Source organism: Leptodactylus fuscus, chromosome 1 (genome assembly GCF_031893055.1).
Source record: "Leptodactylus fuscus isolate aLepFus1 chromosome 1, aLepFus1.hap2, whole genome shotgun sequence".
In the NCBI taxonomy this organism is placed as follows: Eukaryota; Metazoa; Chordata; class Amphibia; order Anura; family Leptodactylidae; genus Leptodactylus; species Leptodactylus fuscus.
Genome location: NC_134265.1, coordinates 172,774,202 through 172,793,887, shown reverse-complemented (window position 1 = coordinate 172,793,887; position 19,686 = coordinate 172,774,202). Strand labels below are relative to the sequence as shown.

The following is a 19,686-nucleotide window of genomic DNA, read 5'->3' as shown; positions in this document are numbered from 1 at the left end:
ATGGCTTCTTTTTATTGGAATCTATTGTTGTGTTGCTAAAATTTCTTATTAATGTATATTATAAAACATAATATTCATAAATGAATACTTCAGATGATTATTAAAGACTATATATATTTTATTTCATATTTGTTTGTTTTTCAAACTGAGTTGCTATATATTAGTTTATGGACAGGTGAGGCAGGTGGAAGAGGCTTCTGGAAAAGGCATACAAATAACAGTAGTTGCTACACTCTGCTATTCTGTGAGTCTTGTAACTCTTTAACACTGCTATGTTTCAAGATATAAGCCTGTCACTGCACAGCCTCCTATCACCTCCCCTCTTCATAGATTACTTTGAGGAGGATATGGAGACAGGAGTCTTTTGTAAACATTCAACTTGAGCGAAGATAAAGAGGAGAAGAGCAGGGAAGAAGGAAACCAATTTCCTTAGTAAGATATATTACAAAGTTTCTTATGTTCACATGTACTATTCTTTGATGAAAAGTTGTTTTATTTTATGTTATATTTTGTTGTATTTGTGCTAGGAGAGAAAATGATTGAATGAGATAAAAAAATAAAAAAAACAAGGCTCCAAGCAACATCACCCCTATGTGTACAGGTGGTGCTTGGTATTATAGTTCATGTCCATTGACTTCAGTGAAGCTAAACAGTTATGTTCCTTAGTATTTAGCTCCATCACCTTTCCCCATTTAAAGGTAAACTCCACAAAATTAAAGTTTCCCATTTGCTCTGTTATAGAATTTCCTGCGTTGGTCTCTCTTTTGTTCTGTTTCTTACTGCTTTTATCTCTATTCGTTACGCTGGAGCTGTTGGATAGCGGCAATTTGAATCTAGTTACTTGTCCACATAGTCTTCATAGGGGAGCACAAAATTCTATCACAGTTACTGGGTCTTGACACAGTTTTAATCAAAAAGATGAGAAATCCGCCTCCATGGTGATATACTTGTGGTTTAAGAGAATATAATAGGGTGAATAATGACACTACCCAACTGGCAGAGATGGTACTATCGCTAGTGCCCCTTGTGATGATGTACTAAGTCAATGTGTGATTGACTGCAAAAGACAAAGAAAGAGAGCACAGGAAATGTAACATTTAAAGGGATTCTATCATTAAAATCACATTTTTTTCTAGATCATAAGAAAGGCTATTCTTCTCCTACGTTTAGATGTCTTCTCCGCGCCGCTGTTCGGTAGAAATCCTGTTTTTCGTCTGTATTCAAATTAGTTATCTGGCATCACTGGGCGCTATTTGAGCGCTGGGGTTGTCCCCAATGCTGCGAGAGAAATATCCTGTGCCGCCTCCATCTTCTTCAGGAATGGCCTCTCTGCGCGTCTTCCTCCGGAGCTGGGTTCAAACTTCTACGGATTCGCAGTTGGCTCTGCCGTCGGGCCTCGGGCAGAGACGACTGCGTATGCTCGCCTGGTGTAAGTGGCCATTTTCTTGTGGCCGCTTACACAGTAAGCTGGGTTAAGCGGCCACAAAAAAATGGCCACGTGCATGTGAAGTTGACTCTGCTCGAATCCCAATGGTAGAGCCGACTGAGCACGCGTAGAAGTTTGAACCCAGCTATGGAAAAAGACGCTCAGAGAGACCGTTCCAGGTGGTGCTGGAGATTTCTTTCGCAGCATTGGGGACCGCCCCCAGTGCTGCGAGAGAACTTATTTGCATACAGACGGTGCAGAGAAGACATCTAAAGGTAGGAGAAGAATGGCCTTTCTTAAGGTTATTCCTACATGTGATTGAGAAAAAATGTGATTTTAATGATAGAATCCTGACTGAACTGTAGTGAAGTGAAAGTGGGTATAGGATGCATAAAAGAAGTATGGAATATGATGGAGGTGGGAGGTGTAGTGATCAAAAGTCATGTTTTTAATGCAGGTCTTTTTTTGAGCCCTTGTCCTGTACTAATATCAGATGAGGTTGCACACAGACAAGATGTGGTACCACCCTGACACTTATCTGGATATAATAAAGAGGCTGACTTTGTCCAACAGGACCAATTGTTGCTGTGATGCTAAATACTATGTATACAAACTGCTGTACTGATGTTGCAATCTACATACTGCTGTCTTAATTCTATTAAGTGTATGTACTACAAAAGAAGCATCCATTTCATAGTCTATTAAGGACGTTATATCTATATTAAATGTATATACATCACTTAATATTTCTTTGAAACTGAAAATTGATTAAATAGGACTTTTGTGAAGGCTGTAAATATATGATCACAAAAACATTGTTATCCTTAAAACTAAATGCAGCATAACTAGTTATGTTTCAAACGAAATACGATATTATGTGACAAGATGACGCCAGCAATTTCTGGATATAGCTATAATATGCCTCTTTGTCCCAGGTTGAAACTAAAATCATATGTCCATGCTGGCACCTTGTAATCTATTGTTGTCTGGAGAGACAGTCTCTCACTCCAGCTGATTTGAGCCATCTCCATTTGGCTGGAGACAATGGACATCTATTTCAAAGAGCCAATACAATAGACAATTCAAGAGAACATCTCTAAACAAAGGTGGAAAAACCAGTTAGGCTGTCAGAGCATGAACAGATAAAATTCAATTAACCCACAGCCCCTCACACACCTAGTGGATGGAGTTCAGAGCTAAGCTAAAGATTAAGACCATATGTATACTGTATACTGTAATACACGCATGGGATTGTGAAGATTTAGGCTGCAAAGACATTCCTGTGTGTTATGGGCTTTTGACAATGTACCAGACCTCATGACAAGATGGCCTCTATACTGTGCTCAGGTGTAGGCCTGAACATGTGGACACAAGGAGATTATACAGGGTTTCCCATCAGAGCATGGGAGGACCTGGCACACCCACAGAAAGTGACATCACAAGAAGCGACATCACAGGAAGCCACATCACAGGAGGCGGATAACCCAACCAACCAATCAGACTCATGATAGAACTTGCTGATTATTTCCTGTATTTGGATATAAAAATCTGCACATTTGTAATAAAGCCCTCTTTGTGTGCACTGCTGAGGCTAAGAGAGAAGTTCTTATACCAAACTCTTGTGTGGAGTGGAGCCTTCATTACTTCTAGCAACTTAAGTCTTTGAATTTGGCCAGCCATAATCACTCACAGTTGCTGAACAGGTGACCACAAAGGCCCCTGTTTCTGACACTTCCACCACCTCTGCTGAGTCCAGCTATTTACATCAGCGCCACTAATTCTGGCAAAGATGGAATTTTTTTTCTATAGCACCCACGGTTCCTGAGCATTCATTTCCTTTTAGGTTTGCTACCTCTTATGCTACTTAAGCTCTGTACTGTCCAGTGGGCAGGGCTAGACAAGGGGTGTAATTCTGAGCTCTGACACTATACACTATTAATTGGAACTCAGAATCATGCCTGCTTCTGCTTCTCTCTGACACCACCCTCCTGGCAGTACAGAGCCTAAGTAGAACATGTTTGGTACCAAAACTAACAGCTTTGATTTGTCAGGAACAGTGGGAGATAGAGGAATACATTGCAATTGTGCTATAATCCGTGAAGAGGCTCCTATTAACATATGCTAAAAACTGGAGCTTCCAGAGGTGGTGAAAGGTCCACTTTCATATACATTTTTATTTATCGTTATATATACATCATGCTATTTCATAATATTGATATTTTTGACGATCTCTTAACCTCTGTCCTGAAACCTTATTTTAGTATCATGGAAACTGTGTATATGTAATATACACATTACTTAAAGGGGTGTTCCAGGTCTTTTTTTAACCTCTAGTGAGGCTTAAATAATAAAAATAATAATCAGCTCTCTGTTTGGCTATAGATCCAGTGGAAAATCTCCATTTGAATCCCCGATCTTTGTTTACCTTTTGCCTGCACAGAAATGTGTCAACCAATCATTGGCTGAGCATCGATGCTCTGAACAAAAATTCACTGCTCAGTCACTGATTGGATGACACACACCTCTACAGGTAGAAGGTGAGTATGCAGTGTTTATTATTTCAAACCCCACTCGTGGTTAAGAAAAAGAACTGGAACACCCCTTTAACAGATTGTATATGAAAATGAAAATGAATTAATAAAACCAAAATTATGCATGTTAATTTATTCCAAAATGTATTATCATATAGTAGTATAGTGATATCATGAAATATAACAGCTTAATATCTCATGTCTACAGTTGGGAATTCTGAAGGTAATAGACTGTTTTAAAGTGAAAATACACTGTCATGAAGATAAATATTATTTTATTCAAAATTTATACAATTTTTTGACTATTTTTTCTATTACAATCAATTTATTGTATACCTGCTTCGTCCTTGTATTTATCTGCTCTAGGAATTTGCAGGGATTGGTAAAGTGTGTTTGGCGGCTGCTTCAAATTGAAGTTAAGAATGCAGAGAAAATTGGAGAAAAGACTTACATGAGCCCTTATAAGATTTGGTAAGACTTTATGCATTCACTAATTATTATGAAACTTTATTGAAAAGGAAAATGATGACGTATGTGCTCCCCCTCAATAGAATTTACAGTAGCATAAAAATTAGAACATTAAAAGTTAACTTTTAATTGTACATTAATATGGCACAAATACTATTTATAAATGCTTTATAGTCCCCCCCTTTCTATCCCTCACAGATAAAAAGGGGGAGACTGAATTCCCAGAGCCCTGGAAAGTATGTTTCCAGGGGGGTGCTCTACATTCATAGTGGGCTAGTATTGACTAGACCTATAGCGTATCTGAGGACTCCAGGCAAAAGATTTTCTGCTCTCTCCTGACCTGACGAGTTTCCACTTGGTAGTGTCAGGGTCTGGGGTTGGCATAGACACACACGTACAGTTTCTTTTAGTCCAAAACAAAGGTAGAGTTTATTTTCACTCAAAAAGGTAGTGCAGCAACAAAAGGAAACAATACAAAAATAAATACCTGCCTGGCTAGGCTCTAACTAAACATAGATTAGGTTACCTCACCTAGAATAACAGAAATCAAAAGCCAGTAGAATCACTCAGGACACAGCTCCAAAAATAGGACCTCTTTCTTTGGCTCTCCAGCCCAGCTCTGCCAAAGTCTGCTGCTGGAGCTGGCTTTTTAAGCCTCCTTGACGAGGAGACTCTTAACAGCTGAGTTGCTGCCGAACATCCCCAAAGTGTGGACTGGAGGGGGGTGGAATGACAGGTCCCACTACCAGCCTACCTGCCATTCTTAAAAATCCAGCCCAGTAACCGGAACTTTGAAATAACACTCAGCAGACAGAATTATCTGCTGAGAAACATTCTTTCTCATCTCACCCACTTTAGTAGTCTGGGTGAGATGTACACCCCCTCCATTACCTGGCCGGCCATCGGCTTACATATCCCCCCCTCCTCTTCTCCAGACCGGAGGGCTGGGCATTTGTGGCTATCATACAATGGACCCTTGACAGGGCATCAGCATTTCCCAATAATTTCCCAGGTCTATGCTCCACATTGAAAGAAAATTTTTGCAAGGATAGGAACCACCTGGTAACCCTAGCATGGAGGAGGTGGAATGAGAGGTCCCACTACCAACCTACCTGCCATTCCTAAAAATCCAGCCCAGTAACCGAAACTTTGAAATAACACTCAGTAGACAAAATTATCTGCTGAGAAACATTCTTTCTGGAGTTTTCTCATCTTACCCACCTTAGTAGTCTGGGTGAGATGTACACCCTCTCCATTACCTGACCAGCCATTGGCTTACAGTAGTTAAACTAACTACAAATTCAGTGGTTTTTGTGCTGTCACCAAGTAAGTATATTCACAAAAACAAATAAGCTAAAAGTATCATATCGTGGCATTTTTGGCAAGAATCAAAACACTGTAGCACTTAAATCTATGCTTGTTGTGCAGGGGATAACTAGGTATATTTCACAAATATGCATACTAAATCAATTCCATTTTTGCCAACTTAACAGAGATGTATTGTAATGGTCAACTGTGTACAATCTGCGATCAACTCCAGTTATGGGGACAAATACTATCAATCCATATATAGAATGATTAATTACAGACACAGTTTAACTAGAACAACCTACATGATTATACCAAAAGAATTTTAAACTCAAACATAATATGAAACATAATATTTTATTAAAGGGAGTCTATCATTGGTATCAGTGGTTTTGAGATAAAGACATGCCTGAATAGCCTTTGAAAAGGCTTTTCTACTACTACCCTTTCCTTTTAGATTGTCCCCACCATTCCTTTGCAATCCAGTTAATTAGTTTATGCAAATGACCCAACGGAGCACCCTGGATGTTCCCCAAGGCTTCCGAGCACCTCTCTGCGTCATACCTTTCATTCCGCCCCTCCAGAGCTTGTGCTCCACTTGCCCTCCTCCTCCCTGCATACTGTGCCGCCCTCCAATCTCGCTGTGGCAGTTCAAATCTTGGGCATACCGAGCAGTATGCTCAGTTCTCCAGTGAGCTACACCAAAAAGGCCATCAGACATTGCTTCTGCACTGCAATGTACTCTACTTTGTAAAATTAAAGTGAAAGAATATCTGTAAAGTTCTAGTAATGTCTGATAGGTATGCTTAGAAGGGTGACGGGGAGGCCTCCTGTCACTGACAATGCATTGGCACACCTCAATTACCGGTTAATGGGGAATTCATACTTACCAAATTAAGACAGGTTATCCTTAGAGTTTTTTTCCCATAAGGATATGAAATTATTATATGATCAATCAAGTTATGGCATACTGGTCCTCTTATTTAGCACTATATCATCATCACTGATTTCCCTGTGCATTGAAGTTAAGGCTATCTTTTATACAGGAAATTTTCGTGGTGGGATTAGCTGGTGTTGCCTCCTCAGCAGATACCCCTATGCAGGGTAAAATAACAGCAACCAGGTCCCTTCATTTTCTGCATTGATGGATGCCTAACCTCTTGCACTCTTACTGATCCTGAGAATAAAGGGGCTACACTGATGTGCCATCACTTTACATTATGAGAATAACCTTTTAATTTATCCTCATTAAGACCTGTACACATGTTCAGATGCTGTTGTTGTCTTTCTATGTTTATGCTAGGGCTACATGGTGACGTGTTGTATCCCAAAAAGTCGCACAGAAGTTGTTTGACTAAAATAGTTGTGCAACTTTTTTTGTAGCTGTAATTTGGCTGTAAAAACACAGCTAAGTAATAGACATATTGCAGGCACAGTCGCATGCCACTTGTATTGAAGTGAAAGATAAAAAAGTTGCATGTGACTTGCCATCAAAATCCAAATGGTATAGAGTGTCTTTGACTGTCACCTTGCATTTCGTATTTCAGCACTATAGAGATGCATTGAATTTTTTGTTGCATGACTTTGGTGCAACTTCTGTTGTACATGTAGCCCAAGCCTTGTTGTTGCTTCTTAGATTCATTTCCCCTTGATGTCATATTGGAGGTCTTAAATGGCGTCCAACTGGCATAATTCCTTGAGCACTGTAAAAATCAGTTATCACTGTGACTACATAAAGATTACCTGATACAGTAGTAACAGTATTTCCTATAACAATTTGCAGTGTAGGAAACTAAGCATGTTGGATTTATGTCTGAGATCAATAGTCCTTAGAGAAGCTGTATTAATTTACAAGAATGCTATGTCAGTTTGCTGGGTATGTTTAGTGACACAGGGATAAATTCTATAGTACAGCGTTTCCACCAGCTTAGACTGTTACTGGAAGGTTACAATGAAGTGGCACGAAGCTGAGAGTAGACACAAAGAACTTCAGTTAGTGTAGCTTGTGCTTTACTCTCTATTCTTGTCAGATATATACAAAGAGAACATCAATTCAGTTGGAGAGTAGCATTAGCTAAAATGACCATTTCTGGCACTGTTACCTCTTGAAGGCCATTACATGTTTATCACAGCCTGAAACCACAGTCAGTTCAGTTCAGTCTCATATCCATTACTTCTATGGAGAATAAAGATAAAGTGAACCTGAAAGTGTCTCAGATTGTCTTCCTGCGGTATAAACTTGAGCTTGACAGTACACATACATTTCTCTCAATTTAGGGTACACACCTTAGTTTAGTTTTGTCTGAGTTGCTAATCTAGTGTAAGATCTTGCTTTCCTTACTGCTTTTTTTTTGGAGATTTTCTTCTCCTCTTCCCTGTATGGAGCAGTCTCATTCCTCCCATGAAAAGCTTTATCTGCTGGACAAAGAGGCCGGCTGCTCTACTAAATTATCCCTTGTGCCATGCAGTTAAATGCTCGCTTTCTTTGCATCTCCAGCCGAGTGATTGCAGGCTGATTTGGTCTGTGTTTTGTTTGTTAGAATAGCTTTTTAGCTTTTCATCAATTTTTTTTTCTTTTACTATTTTAGACAGATTAACCCATTCATGTAAACTTTGATGTTCCTCTGTAAGCAGTTTATATATAAAAAAACAGCTATGATATTTGTGGTTGATGGACTCAAGTATCAATAATTTATTGACTATTAAAGGAAATAAATGTCAATTAGGGGAGATGTGGGAGAAAGATGTTCTTGCATGATCAAAAGGCTTATCGTATAACAAAAATGTATCACTTACCCATAGGACAGGTGATAATAGAGTGACTAGTGAGGGCCTGATTACTAGAAGTCCCCCAGTTTACTAGAGCAGGATTTCCACGGAGTTCCAGGGGCATTTGGATGGATTGGTCCTGCATGTAGATGCTCCATTTAAAGTTAGTGGGACTGATAATCAAGTACATCAGTAGATGTACTGAAAATTGACCCCCCCCCCTTTGCTCTATCCAGTATCAAACCCTTCTCAAACTTAATGTAAACCTACTACTGCATTAGATTCTGGACAGAGAGACTGTGGGAGATTTAAGAAGAAAACCATGTCCATGGCTTCAGCTGGAGGATGTCTGTTAGGGGGTGGAGATAAGTAGCATAGACAGCAGAAAATGGAGTGCATCAGGAGGTGCTGCCATGTCCCATTTGTACCAAGAAATTAATTTCCATATGGATGTTAAGTACATTTTGTGCAACATACCAGATCATCTAGCAACATCAAAGGAAAGTCTGGAAACCTATTACTGGGTTTTATATAACACTGGAGTTACGTGAGTGGCGATTCGGAAAGTGCTAGACTGCCTTTAATAGGTAAGATTAATATGAAATGGTGTATTATAGGTATATCTGATACAAGCTGTGTATGTAAATGCATTCATGTCATGGTAATGTATTTTTTTCTTTATTTTTAGGAACCCTCCACATCCATTTATCAGCATGCTTGAAAACAGACCTAACTGTTGGCCTGTCCTTTTGCAGCAGCTCTCTCCTGTGTCTCCATGGTCTCCAGAATGGTAATAACACCTGAAAGTACACTTGTTATAAATTGATATTAAAAATAAATCAAGATTTTTAAACAATAGAAAGTTGGTTGATATTGAAGATTTACTGTTCCTATTACTTTTGGACACATGAGACAATTTATCAATCTACACAACAAAAGTGTGAACAGCTATAAGAAGAATATACTTAAAAATAAATTACTTCATCCCTTTCCTTCGCTAAGATACTAATAGAGTGAACAGTTTTCTTATTTTTCTAAAATATGACATGGCTAAGCAGTAACAGAATTGGAACATTATCTTATTTATTGAACACACACTAAGAAACATATGCATGTATACAGAGTTGACCTGTATACCTGTTCATCACTGATTCATATGTTGGCAATGACAGCAAAATCTCCATGGCGCTAAGTATCTCCGTTGTGGGATCATTAGCTCTTTATCTGTTGAATTGGTGTCAATTTCATTAGGGTACAAGTCCACCATAAACCGCTCCAACACCATGCACTAGTTTTCTGAAATGCAGTGGAGCTGATATATTGACCTTGATATCACCAAAACTGAGGATATAGTATGTTGCTAATGAAGTTGGATTGTTGGTCCCTAGAGAATACAATGCCTTGGAAGTCACTAGAAGTCACGTTTTCAATCATTAATAAATATGATCACTGATAAATATGCTTGTACATTATGTTGAAAGGTCAATGAAACAGACCTGTTTAGGTCTGTTATTGCAGACTGTAAGGAGATAAAATTGAATGTAGTGTTTGGATGTCAACGGGAATTTGTACTGGACTGCTTCAGTGTTGAATGGAATTCAAAGGTTGCCAATAAATTTAGGAGTAGTGTAGAGCTAGACAATTTTGCAAGGTATCATTGCGACATCTCAAGTAATGATTGTGAATATAGTCTCGTTTTTTTTCTTTTAAGTAACAAAGTATGACAAATACAGGAAAGATATGCAAAGTTTACATATCAACAAACATAAAATAGGGATGCAGTTAACATTTTATAGAGGATAACAAAAATATTTTTAGATCTATCATTAAATACAAAGATGATTTGGATGAATCGGTAGAATAGTGACTTGGTGTGAAGTGAGATGTTAGTCAGTTTTCATGTACCATCTGCATAAAGGAGTGATTGAAGGGCGCAATCAGAAATGTAAAAGAAGTTTTCAGCTCACCACTTTTGCAATTCTTTTTCCCATTTGTGTGAAGGGTAAGGGGGCGTTCACACTACCGTCGGTGTCCGACAGGTAGTGTCCGCTCCTAGTATCCGCTCCAAATCTGGCACGGACATTAGGAGTGGACACTAGCTGTGTCCGTGACACCTGTCATTTATTTAAATGGACATCGGGTGCGTTCTTTTGCACTCTGTGCCCTTCCTTCCCTGTCCGCATGTAAAGATGTCCGACTTCTCAAGCAGACAGCAAAACCCGACATGTAGGGTTTTATTTGCCTCAGTGGTAAGTTGAGTAAATGAGGAAAAGTAAAAGGATCCAGCAGCACTGCTTGTAAAAAGAGGTTATCCAGGACTGCCTTGACCTCTCTCCAATTGCTTTGTTTCAGGGGGCAGTCCCAAAATATATGATATAGCGAGCCTAGGGACAAATTATATCTCCAGCAATGGAGGGAATCGTGGGGTTCAGGGAGTGTAAAAGTGGTGAGGTATGGTACCAATGTATGACAATCTTATATTGTACTTCCCTAAAAGTTACACAGGTAGAGGATTTGGATGCCCACAACTATATAATTTGCCATTGAGCAGGTAAAATTGGCCGCCCCATCTGGTCACATATCAGTGGGTAGGAGGAGGCCGACCCTTAGGAGAGGATAGGAGTTGATAAGTATCACAAATAAGGCCTTTGGTAAAGGAACAAAAAAGAAAGAATGCAAAGTGGACAATTCGGCGATAATGAAATCCCTCTGTGTGGGGAGTGCGTGACTTGTCTGCATCAGCTCTTATATGCAAATCAAGAAAAGCAACCTTGTTCTAACAAATTTCAGCCTTCTGCACCACTACAATAAAGAGAAATCATTTTATTCTTCCTCTTGGAGTACTAGAGAGCTGGACTTTGGAGTTTGTGGTGATAATCTCCTCAGCAGAGGCAACTGAAACATGTCAGTCGCAAAAACGCCAACCCCGCTGGTGTTTTGGTCACAGATTGCATAATGTATAATTTTTTTGTTTCCTTTATCATGAGAATAAAATCAGTGGCAGCAATCCTTCTTTAGAGATTTAACTGTATTTCTTTATTCTCTCAAGAAGTCGAAACCAACCTTTATTAACATATATTATTATAGCTATATCTGTATTATAGCTATATCTGTATTTTTCTACATAGACATACTGTATTTGTTTGTAACTGCTCATCTCTACCATGTGAGATACGGTACGTAAACGATAAGGTGGTAAGATACATTTACAGATTTACAGAATTTGTATGACAGAACTCATTTCAAGGCAGATTCTTCATTTTCTGCTAGCTGAAAAAAAAATAGAAAAAAGGTGCTCAATCTTCGGACAGACTCTGAACCTCCCATTATAGTGAATGGGAGTAGGAAATCTTTCTGTCACTGGCAGGAATATTTTCACAGCAGATATTGCATGGCTGCAAAATCCGCCATTTAAACTTCCACTAAGGTGCCATATACAAATACGTTACTTTTAACACCATTATATTAGGGTATGTTTATTTAGAATGAAATGTTCACTGTGCAAAACACTGCATGTCTGGCTTTGTTACCGTTGGCTTCATTTTCCTTGTCAGAACTTCATCTACACAGCTAACAGTGACAGCCTGAATAGTGTACACAGCCGGGGGATATCAAGGAGGGGCCCTGAAAGCTACTGCCGTGTTATTGTCACAAGCTGCCAAAATCAACTCCACATATATTGTACAAATTGGCACACTCTACAAAGCAGGCTGAGAGCTGTCTTGGCATCATTCTTCTCTGCATGACAACATGTGAAATATTAGAGCTGAGTAATGTTGAGGACTTGAGAGCTACTAAAAGGTTATACATCAATCAAGATAGATTTCTAAATTACATAGACTTTTTCCTGGTGTATTTCTTGAATGGAGATGGTGATTGAGTGTGTGCTGCAATCTTTTTATTTTCATCAGATCCACTGTGAAACTATATATAATGTAGGTTAATTAAAGGCATGAAGATATTCCTCTACAAATGGAGGCTGGAGTGATATGCCATCTCTGGTGTAGACTGCTGACGGCGAGACCTTCAATGACAATTAAAGGGAAAATTTTGCATTACATAGCACTCACCCTTAAGATCGAGGCCCCAAGTTTTGGAAATGCAGCATTATTTGTTGTAGATTTTTCTGCCCTTTTTTTTTTATCCAAAGCCAGGAGTGGATTGAGTATAAGGTAGAAATATCAGAGCTTCCCTTATATTTTCCATTCCTTTCATAGTGATTCTTGGCTTTGGCTCAAAAAACTGCAACAAATTCTACAACAAAAAAAGCTGTGTTTCAGCAACATGGGGCCTCAGCCTTAAAGAGGACCTTTCATGGGTTTGGGCACAGGCAGTTTTATATATTGCTGGAAAACAGACAGTGCGCTAAATTCAGCGCACTGTCTGCTTTCCCAATATGTTCCCCGGGTGAGGAGCTATCAGTCCCGGTACTGTAGCTCTTTACAGTCAGAAGGGCGTTTCTGACACTCTGTCAGGAACGTCCTTCTGCACAGCAGCGCCAATAGCGCTGTGCTCTGAGACCGGGGAGGAACGCCCCCCTCCTGATAATACTCGTCTATGGACGAGCACTGTGAGCAGAGGGAGGAGGTGTTCCTCCCCGGTCTCACAGTACAGCGCGATAAGTATATAAGCATGACATGTGCTCTGGGAAATAAAGACATGTTTACATCAGGGCCCTTTTAACAAAGCTTGTGCAAAGTTTGCGATGTGAGATCCCCACATAATATAATGTGGCCTCCACACAATGTCACCTGTCCCCTCAGTTTCCATTCAGTCATTATATCAAATAAAAGTATGAGGGGTGTCCACTTTTAGACCAATATTCAGAGACAAATGTTATTGCTTTTATTCTTAAAAGTTGCACAATTTTCAGATTTGTAGTATCTCACAAAAGCGAGCACACCCCTCACATTTTTGTAATTATTTCATTATATATTTTCATGGGACAACACTGAACATATGACACTTTGATACAATGTAGTCAGTGTACATCTTGTATAACAGTGTAAATATGATGTGCTATCAAAATCACTTAACCCACAGTCATTAATGTCTAAACCCCTGGCAAAAAAGTGAGTATACCCCTAAGTGAAAATGAACAAATTGTGCCCGAAGTGTCAATATTTTGTGTGGTTACCATTATTTTCCAACACTGCCTTAACAATCTTGGGCATATTGTTCACTAGTACAGTGAAGCAGAGATCTAGATATCTGTGCGAAATTGATACAGAAATGTATTGGAAAAATTTTAAAACTTTTTATTATGCAAACAATAAGTTTTGTCTCTCATTATTGGTCTGAAAGTGGCCAACCCCTTTAAAAACCAATATCGCTATATTCACCTGGACTTGTTCTATTGGAGCTCTCTGCAGTCTCCAGCCGTAGTGCTGTCTCAGACCTGGCAGTCATTGTGCCTCCCTGCCTGAGACAGCAATAGTCCAGATCTGTATAGTGGTACAAGTAGTTATAATAGGTTCATGCTCCATCATTTTATCCAACTACAGTTGAAGTTAGGACTTGCTCATAGCTCCCTTCTTAAAAAAAACCCAATAATAATAATAATAAATTTTATTTATATAGCGCCAACATATTCCGCAGCGCTGTACAATTTGTAGGGTTCAAATACAGACAGAAAGATACATTACAAAGAAAGTCATTTCACACAATGGAACTGAGGGCTCTGCTCGCAAGAGCTTACAATCTATGAGGTAGAGGGGGTGACACAAGAGGTAGCAGGGGCGGCATTGCTTATGCAGAGGTCAAACACTTTTGTAATAGAGGTGACTGTCATTACATAAACATAAGACTTTATGAGCTGTCAACAGTCGTGTCCTTTAACATGTGGATGGAGCTTGGACCTATAAAGTTAGCATAAGATGACATCATATCATGTGGGGAAATGTGGGAGTGGGGACAGAGGAGGGTTAAGGGTTTACGCTAGAAATTGTGATAGGCTTGTCTGAAAAGATGTGTCTTTAGTTTGCGTTTGAAACTGTAGAAATTGGGAGTTAATCTGATTGTCCAGGGTAGAGCATTCCAGAGAAGTGGTGCAACTCGGGAGAAGTCTTGTATACGAGCGTGGGAGGTTCTGATAATAGAGGATGTAAGTGTTATGTCATTGAGTGAACGGAGAGCACGGGTTGGGGGGTAGACAGAGATGAGGGAGGAGATGTATGGAGGTGCGGCATTATGGAGAGCCTTGTGGATGAAGGTGATAACTTTATATTTTATTCTATAATGAATAGGCAGCCAATGTAACGACTGGCACAGACCGGAGGTATCGCTGTAGCGTGTAGCCTGATAGATGAGCCTGGCCGCTGCATTCAGAATAGATTGTAGAGGGAAGAGTTTAGTGAGGAGAAGACCGATTAATAAGGAGTTACAGTAGTCAAGGCGAGAATGAATCAGAGAAACAATAAGTGTCTTTAGTGTATCTCTGGTAAGGAAAGGGACTATTCTGGAGATGTTTTTGAGGTGGAGGTGACATGAACTTGCGAGTGATTCAACATGAGGGGTGAAGGAAAGGTCTGCGTCAAACATGACCCCGAGGCAGCGGGCCTGCTGCCTAGGAGTTATAGTAAGGCCTGAGACTACAATGGATATATCAGGGACAGATCTATTAGATGGTGGAAACAGTAGTAGTTCAGTTTTAGAGAGATTTAGTTTCAGATAGAGCGAGGACATGATATTTGAGATAGCAGAGAGACAGTTGCTGGTGTTCTGTATGAGTGCAGGGGTGATGTCCTGGGAAGATGTGTATAATTGGGTGTCATCAGCATAAAGATGGTACCTGAAGCCAAATCTGGCTATGGTTTGTCCAATGGGGGCTGTGTAGAGAGAAAAGAGCAGGGGGCCTAGGACTGAGCCCTGAGGAAGAGGGGTAGCAAGAGAAAGAGGGGTAGAAACAGAGCCTGCGAATGATACACTGAAAGTGCGGTCTGAGAGATAAGAGGAGAACCAGGAGAGCGCAATGTCATTGAGGCCGACTGAGCGGAGCATAGTAAGGAGGAGATGATGGTCAACAGTGTTAAAAGCTGCAGAGAGGTCCAGAAGAATAAGAAGAGAGAAGTCACCATTGGATTTAGCCATTAGAGACTTTTGTGAGAGCCGTTTCAGTAGAGTGCAGAGCGCGGAAGCCAGATTGTAAGGGGTCAAGCAGAGAGTTAGCAGAGAGATATCGGATTAAACGAGAATAGACCAGGCGTTCCAAGAGTTTAGAGATGAAGGGGAGGTTAAGGGGCGTTCACACTACTGTCAGTGTCCGACAGGTAGTGTCCGCTCCTAGTGTCCGTTCAAAATCTCGCACGGACATTAGGAGCGGACACTAGCTGTGTCCCTGACACTTGTCATTCATTTAAATGGCGATCGGGTGCGTTCTTCTGCACTCCGTGCCTGTCCTTCACTGTCCGCTTGTAAAGATGTCCGACTTTTCAAGCGGACAGAAAAAACCTACATGTCGGGTTTTTCTGTCCGCTTGAAAAGTCGGACATCTTTACAAGCAGACAGTGAAGGAAGGGCACAGAGTGTAAAAGAACACACCCGATCGCCATTTAAATGAATGACAAGTGTCACGGACATAGCTAGTGTCCGCTCCTAATGTCCGTGCGAGATTTTGAACAGACACTAGGAGCGGACACTACCTGTCGGACACTGACGGTAGTGTGAACGCCCCCTTAGAGACGGGTCGATAGTTAGCAGCACAGGATGGGTCCAGGGAGGGTTTTTCAATAGTGGGGTTATAACAGCATGCTTGAAGGAGGATGGGAAGATTCCAGAAGAGAGAGGTTAAATGATCCCTCCCTCTCCACCCATTCACTGCTTCCACAACAGCTAGTAGCATCAGTGCAATTAAAATCTAGCGCACATGCTGTACGCTGCCCAAATGCATAAATATCGCTGTAATTGTAATGAACTAGTGAATGCCATAAAGACAAAAGGCAAAAAATTCCGATAGAAATGTGTTATGTCACATGGACCCGAAAAAATCATAAAAGCTAATGAAAACATTGTGAACCCCCAAAATGGCGACAAATGAAAGTACAACTCATCACTGAAAGAACAAGCCTTCACATAGATATGTTAACAGAAAAATAAAAAAAGTTAGGGAAAATATGAATAAAGTTGGCGAGCATTAACATACAAACTACCTTAATGGGTTAAGAGAAGGTCGATGGAGAAGAGAGAGAGCTTGTGTCTTGTCGAATTTATGTCAAAAGTAGCAGGGTAGCTAGCTATGTAAATGAGTTGCACACATTCCTTAGCAAAGTTGTAGGAAATTTTTAATAAAAATTAAAATGTTATTTAATTGTGCATTTAGGAAACAAAAACATCAGTTCAAAGCTGTCTATACCCTTTAAATGTATTGTCAGCGCTTTTCATATGTTGTACCTCAGATGTAGGATTCATTCAATGTGTTTCTTGTTTCTTGCAGGGATGAACCGTTTACAATAAACACACTGACACCATTTCTACGATACTTATTTTGTGAGCCTTTACAGCTACAGGATCTTTGTGCCTTTCGATTAGGATTAAGGAAAGCTTTACTTCATGTCGATCCCCGTTCCAGTAGCACTAAGAGACCATTGGCTGCAGAAATACAAGTCATTCGCCTGTTTTTTGATTTAATAAGCTATATGCAAGTAAGTGGCTTTTTGTTGTCTAACTGAATACTGTATATGCTAATCCAAGGTGTTTGCTTTATGATCACTCTAATTCTTACACACAGCACTGTGTAACATAGGGTACATGAGGACATCTGAAGTCAGACTACCTCAAACAATGAAGGACCTGTGCTAAAGGACTGAAAAAAATATTCAGGGATTCATTTAATTTTTTTTTTGCAAAACCTAGTGGTGCCGTCTCTTGCTCCAAGCCTTTATGTAATTTAATCTTCATCCCTGAGCAGTTATATGTGAAGGAGGTAGTAATGGATAACACATATGTAACATATCTGGTGTTACTTTATCTAGAGCATGATCTTTCTTCAGCTTGTTAACACAAATCTCTTGTTGACTGCCATTATTGAGCATGGGAAGTGTGCAAGTCTCTTATTACGTTCCACTCTTGTATGGTGATGGTGAGAAGTCTGATGCAAAGCAGCATTGACTGCAGATTAGAGCGAGCATTTCTTCTTTTTATCATTGTTTAGTGCTATATCAAGAGTTAATGTTTATTGAGACGAAGGGAGATGTTGGGTAAAGAGTGCATAGTATCGATTCCAGATTTCCCAGCAGCTGGTCCCATATTGAGCAGTTCAACTTGGAAAACGTTGATTTTACCGTGGAGCATATTGGTGTAATGGTTGTCCTTGCCAAACATCTCTTTGACTGTTCTCCAGTGCCAACTGCATAAGAAACATGCACAGCTCTAGACAAAGCAACTGTTTCATGGAAAGTGGCATCTGTGCAGTATAAAACTGTACCGCTGAAATCACAATAAATAGATCCAGTTTTTTCGGGGTTATGTTTCAGATGGTCACTGTGGCGTAAATGGTATATTATCCTTTAGAATTATGTTTGCTGAAATACCGTGGTGATAATGCACAATTATATTCTAGAGCAGTATTGTTGCACAATTGCAATTTGACAGCTCTTTTAGTTGCCAAAAGAAGACGTAACAATTCTACCATGCTAATATTTTTGTCTATCGCTTTATTATGATGTCCCATTATGTTATGAAATATGTAATGTGGTAGAACAACATTTGAAAAAATATTCTTTTGCCTCTGTAAATAAGCTATCAATGTAGTTTTATGTATTTTAGTAAAACATAGACAAAAAAGTTTTTTTGCTCAATTTTTTATTTATGTTTTGAAATCAGAAATATTGGATTAGGGGAATTTGTCCCCTTTACATTTTTAGAGAAAAGGGGGAATAGGAAAGGGGGGACTCAAGGAAGTAGAAACAATAACAGTAACTTACAAGAATAATAAAATGTCACTGCCAGTATCATGTACAAACAATTAGAGTTAAACACTTGCAGATCAAGTTTTCTTGAGATAAGATGGATATTATCAGAGAACAAGGAAAGAATTCTCAAAATTAATAATGGGGAATGAGAAAACATTTTATCAAATCTGTAACGGAGTGCAAGTATCTAGATAAACTACTGGTAATATAAAAGTTGGGACTGGCTAGTTTACAGTTAATTGTTCCAGGAGCTCCAAATATCTGCTGTAATTACGAGCAACTGCCATCTCTTTCCAAGTGAGTTAATATTATCAATCTCTAAGCTGGGAAATGAATCAGAAAATAACCAAAATTGAAAGTCAGCTCCAGTAATCAATATCAACTTGCTGATATTGTTTGTTTCAATTATTTTGCATCCATGACATTCTGTCTTAGGCTTGGTTCACATCTGCGTTCGGTATTCTGTTCGGCGAGTTCGCTTGGGGACCCCCAAACGGAATACCGAATGCAATGACAAGCATTATGAAAATACACAGACACCATAGAATAAATGGGGTCCATGTGTTTTACGTGCCTTGTCCATACGAGTCATGTGCAGAGGAAAGTAGTTCCTGAAGTATTTTCCTCTCTGTGTGACTTGAGCAGACAGCGCGCAGAAAACACACGGACCCCATTATAATCTATGGGGTCCTTGTGTTTTCATAAGCTCACTGCTTGTCAATGCGTTCAGTATTCCGTTCGGGGAGGGGGGGCCGTATACATGCCAGATCACGCTCAATTTTACATCGTGTGAACGCACCCTTATGCTGAATTTAGGAAGGTTTCCTAACCAATCTACTTATGATTAGCTGTATTATTATTAAAAATGTCTCATTAGCCATCTTTTTTTTTTTTTTTTTCCTCTGGATGGTGTATTCATAGTCATTCACATTTTCCTCTCTCAGTTACCCTCTTGGAATGCATTTTTTTTCTACGAAAGCCCACTGAAGTAAAACACTATTGCAATTACAGTAATTGGTACAAAAACATGTTGTGAAAACAGCCTTATAACACCTTATCGCATTGTTTATAGTATTGTGAATACCCATCTTAGCAGATTTCTATGATAATTTTGATACTGGAATGATGTCCATTGTCACTGTGAAAGTAACTAAGGCATTATGTACCATACAGGACACGGGAACTGCGGTTTTTACCAACTTCTCTGTATTTTTTCTTTGAAATCATCTCCTCTGGATGTGCTGCGCTTACAGCAACGCAGCGAAACGTGTTGAGA

The 19,686-nt window shown here is 39.6% G+C and overlaps 1 protein-coding gene across 1 annotated transcript in view; it reads left to right on the top strand.

Moving 5' to 3' along the window:
* The window catches only part of FOCAD (focadhesin), a 196,459-nt gene that overhangs the window by 35,245 nt on the left and 141,528 nt on the right, over window positions 1-19,686 (top strand). Inside the window, exons 5-7 of the mRNA XM_075279906.1 lie at window positions 4,324-4,428; window positions 9,191-9,292; window positions 16,934-17,141. Coding sequence (XP_075136007.1) covers window positions 4,324-4,428; window positions 9,191-9,292; window positions 16,934-17,141 — 415 coding nt within the window. The remainder of the gene's footprint in view (window positions 1-4,323; window positions 4,429-9,190; window positions 9,293-16,933; window positions 17,142-19,686) is intronic.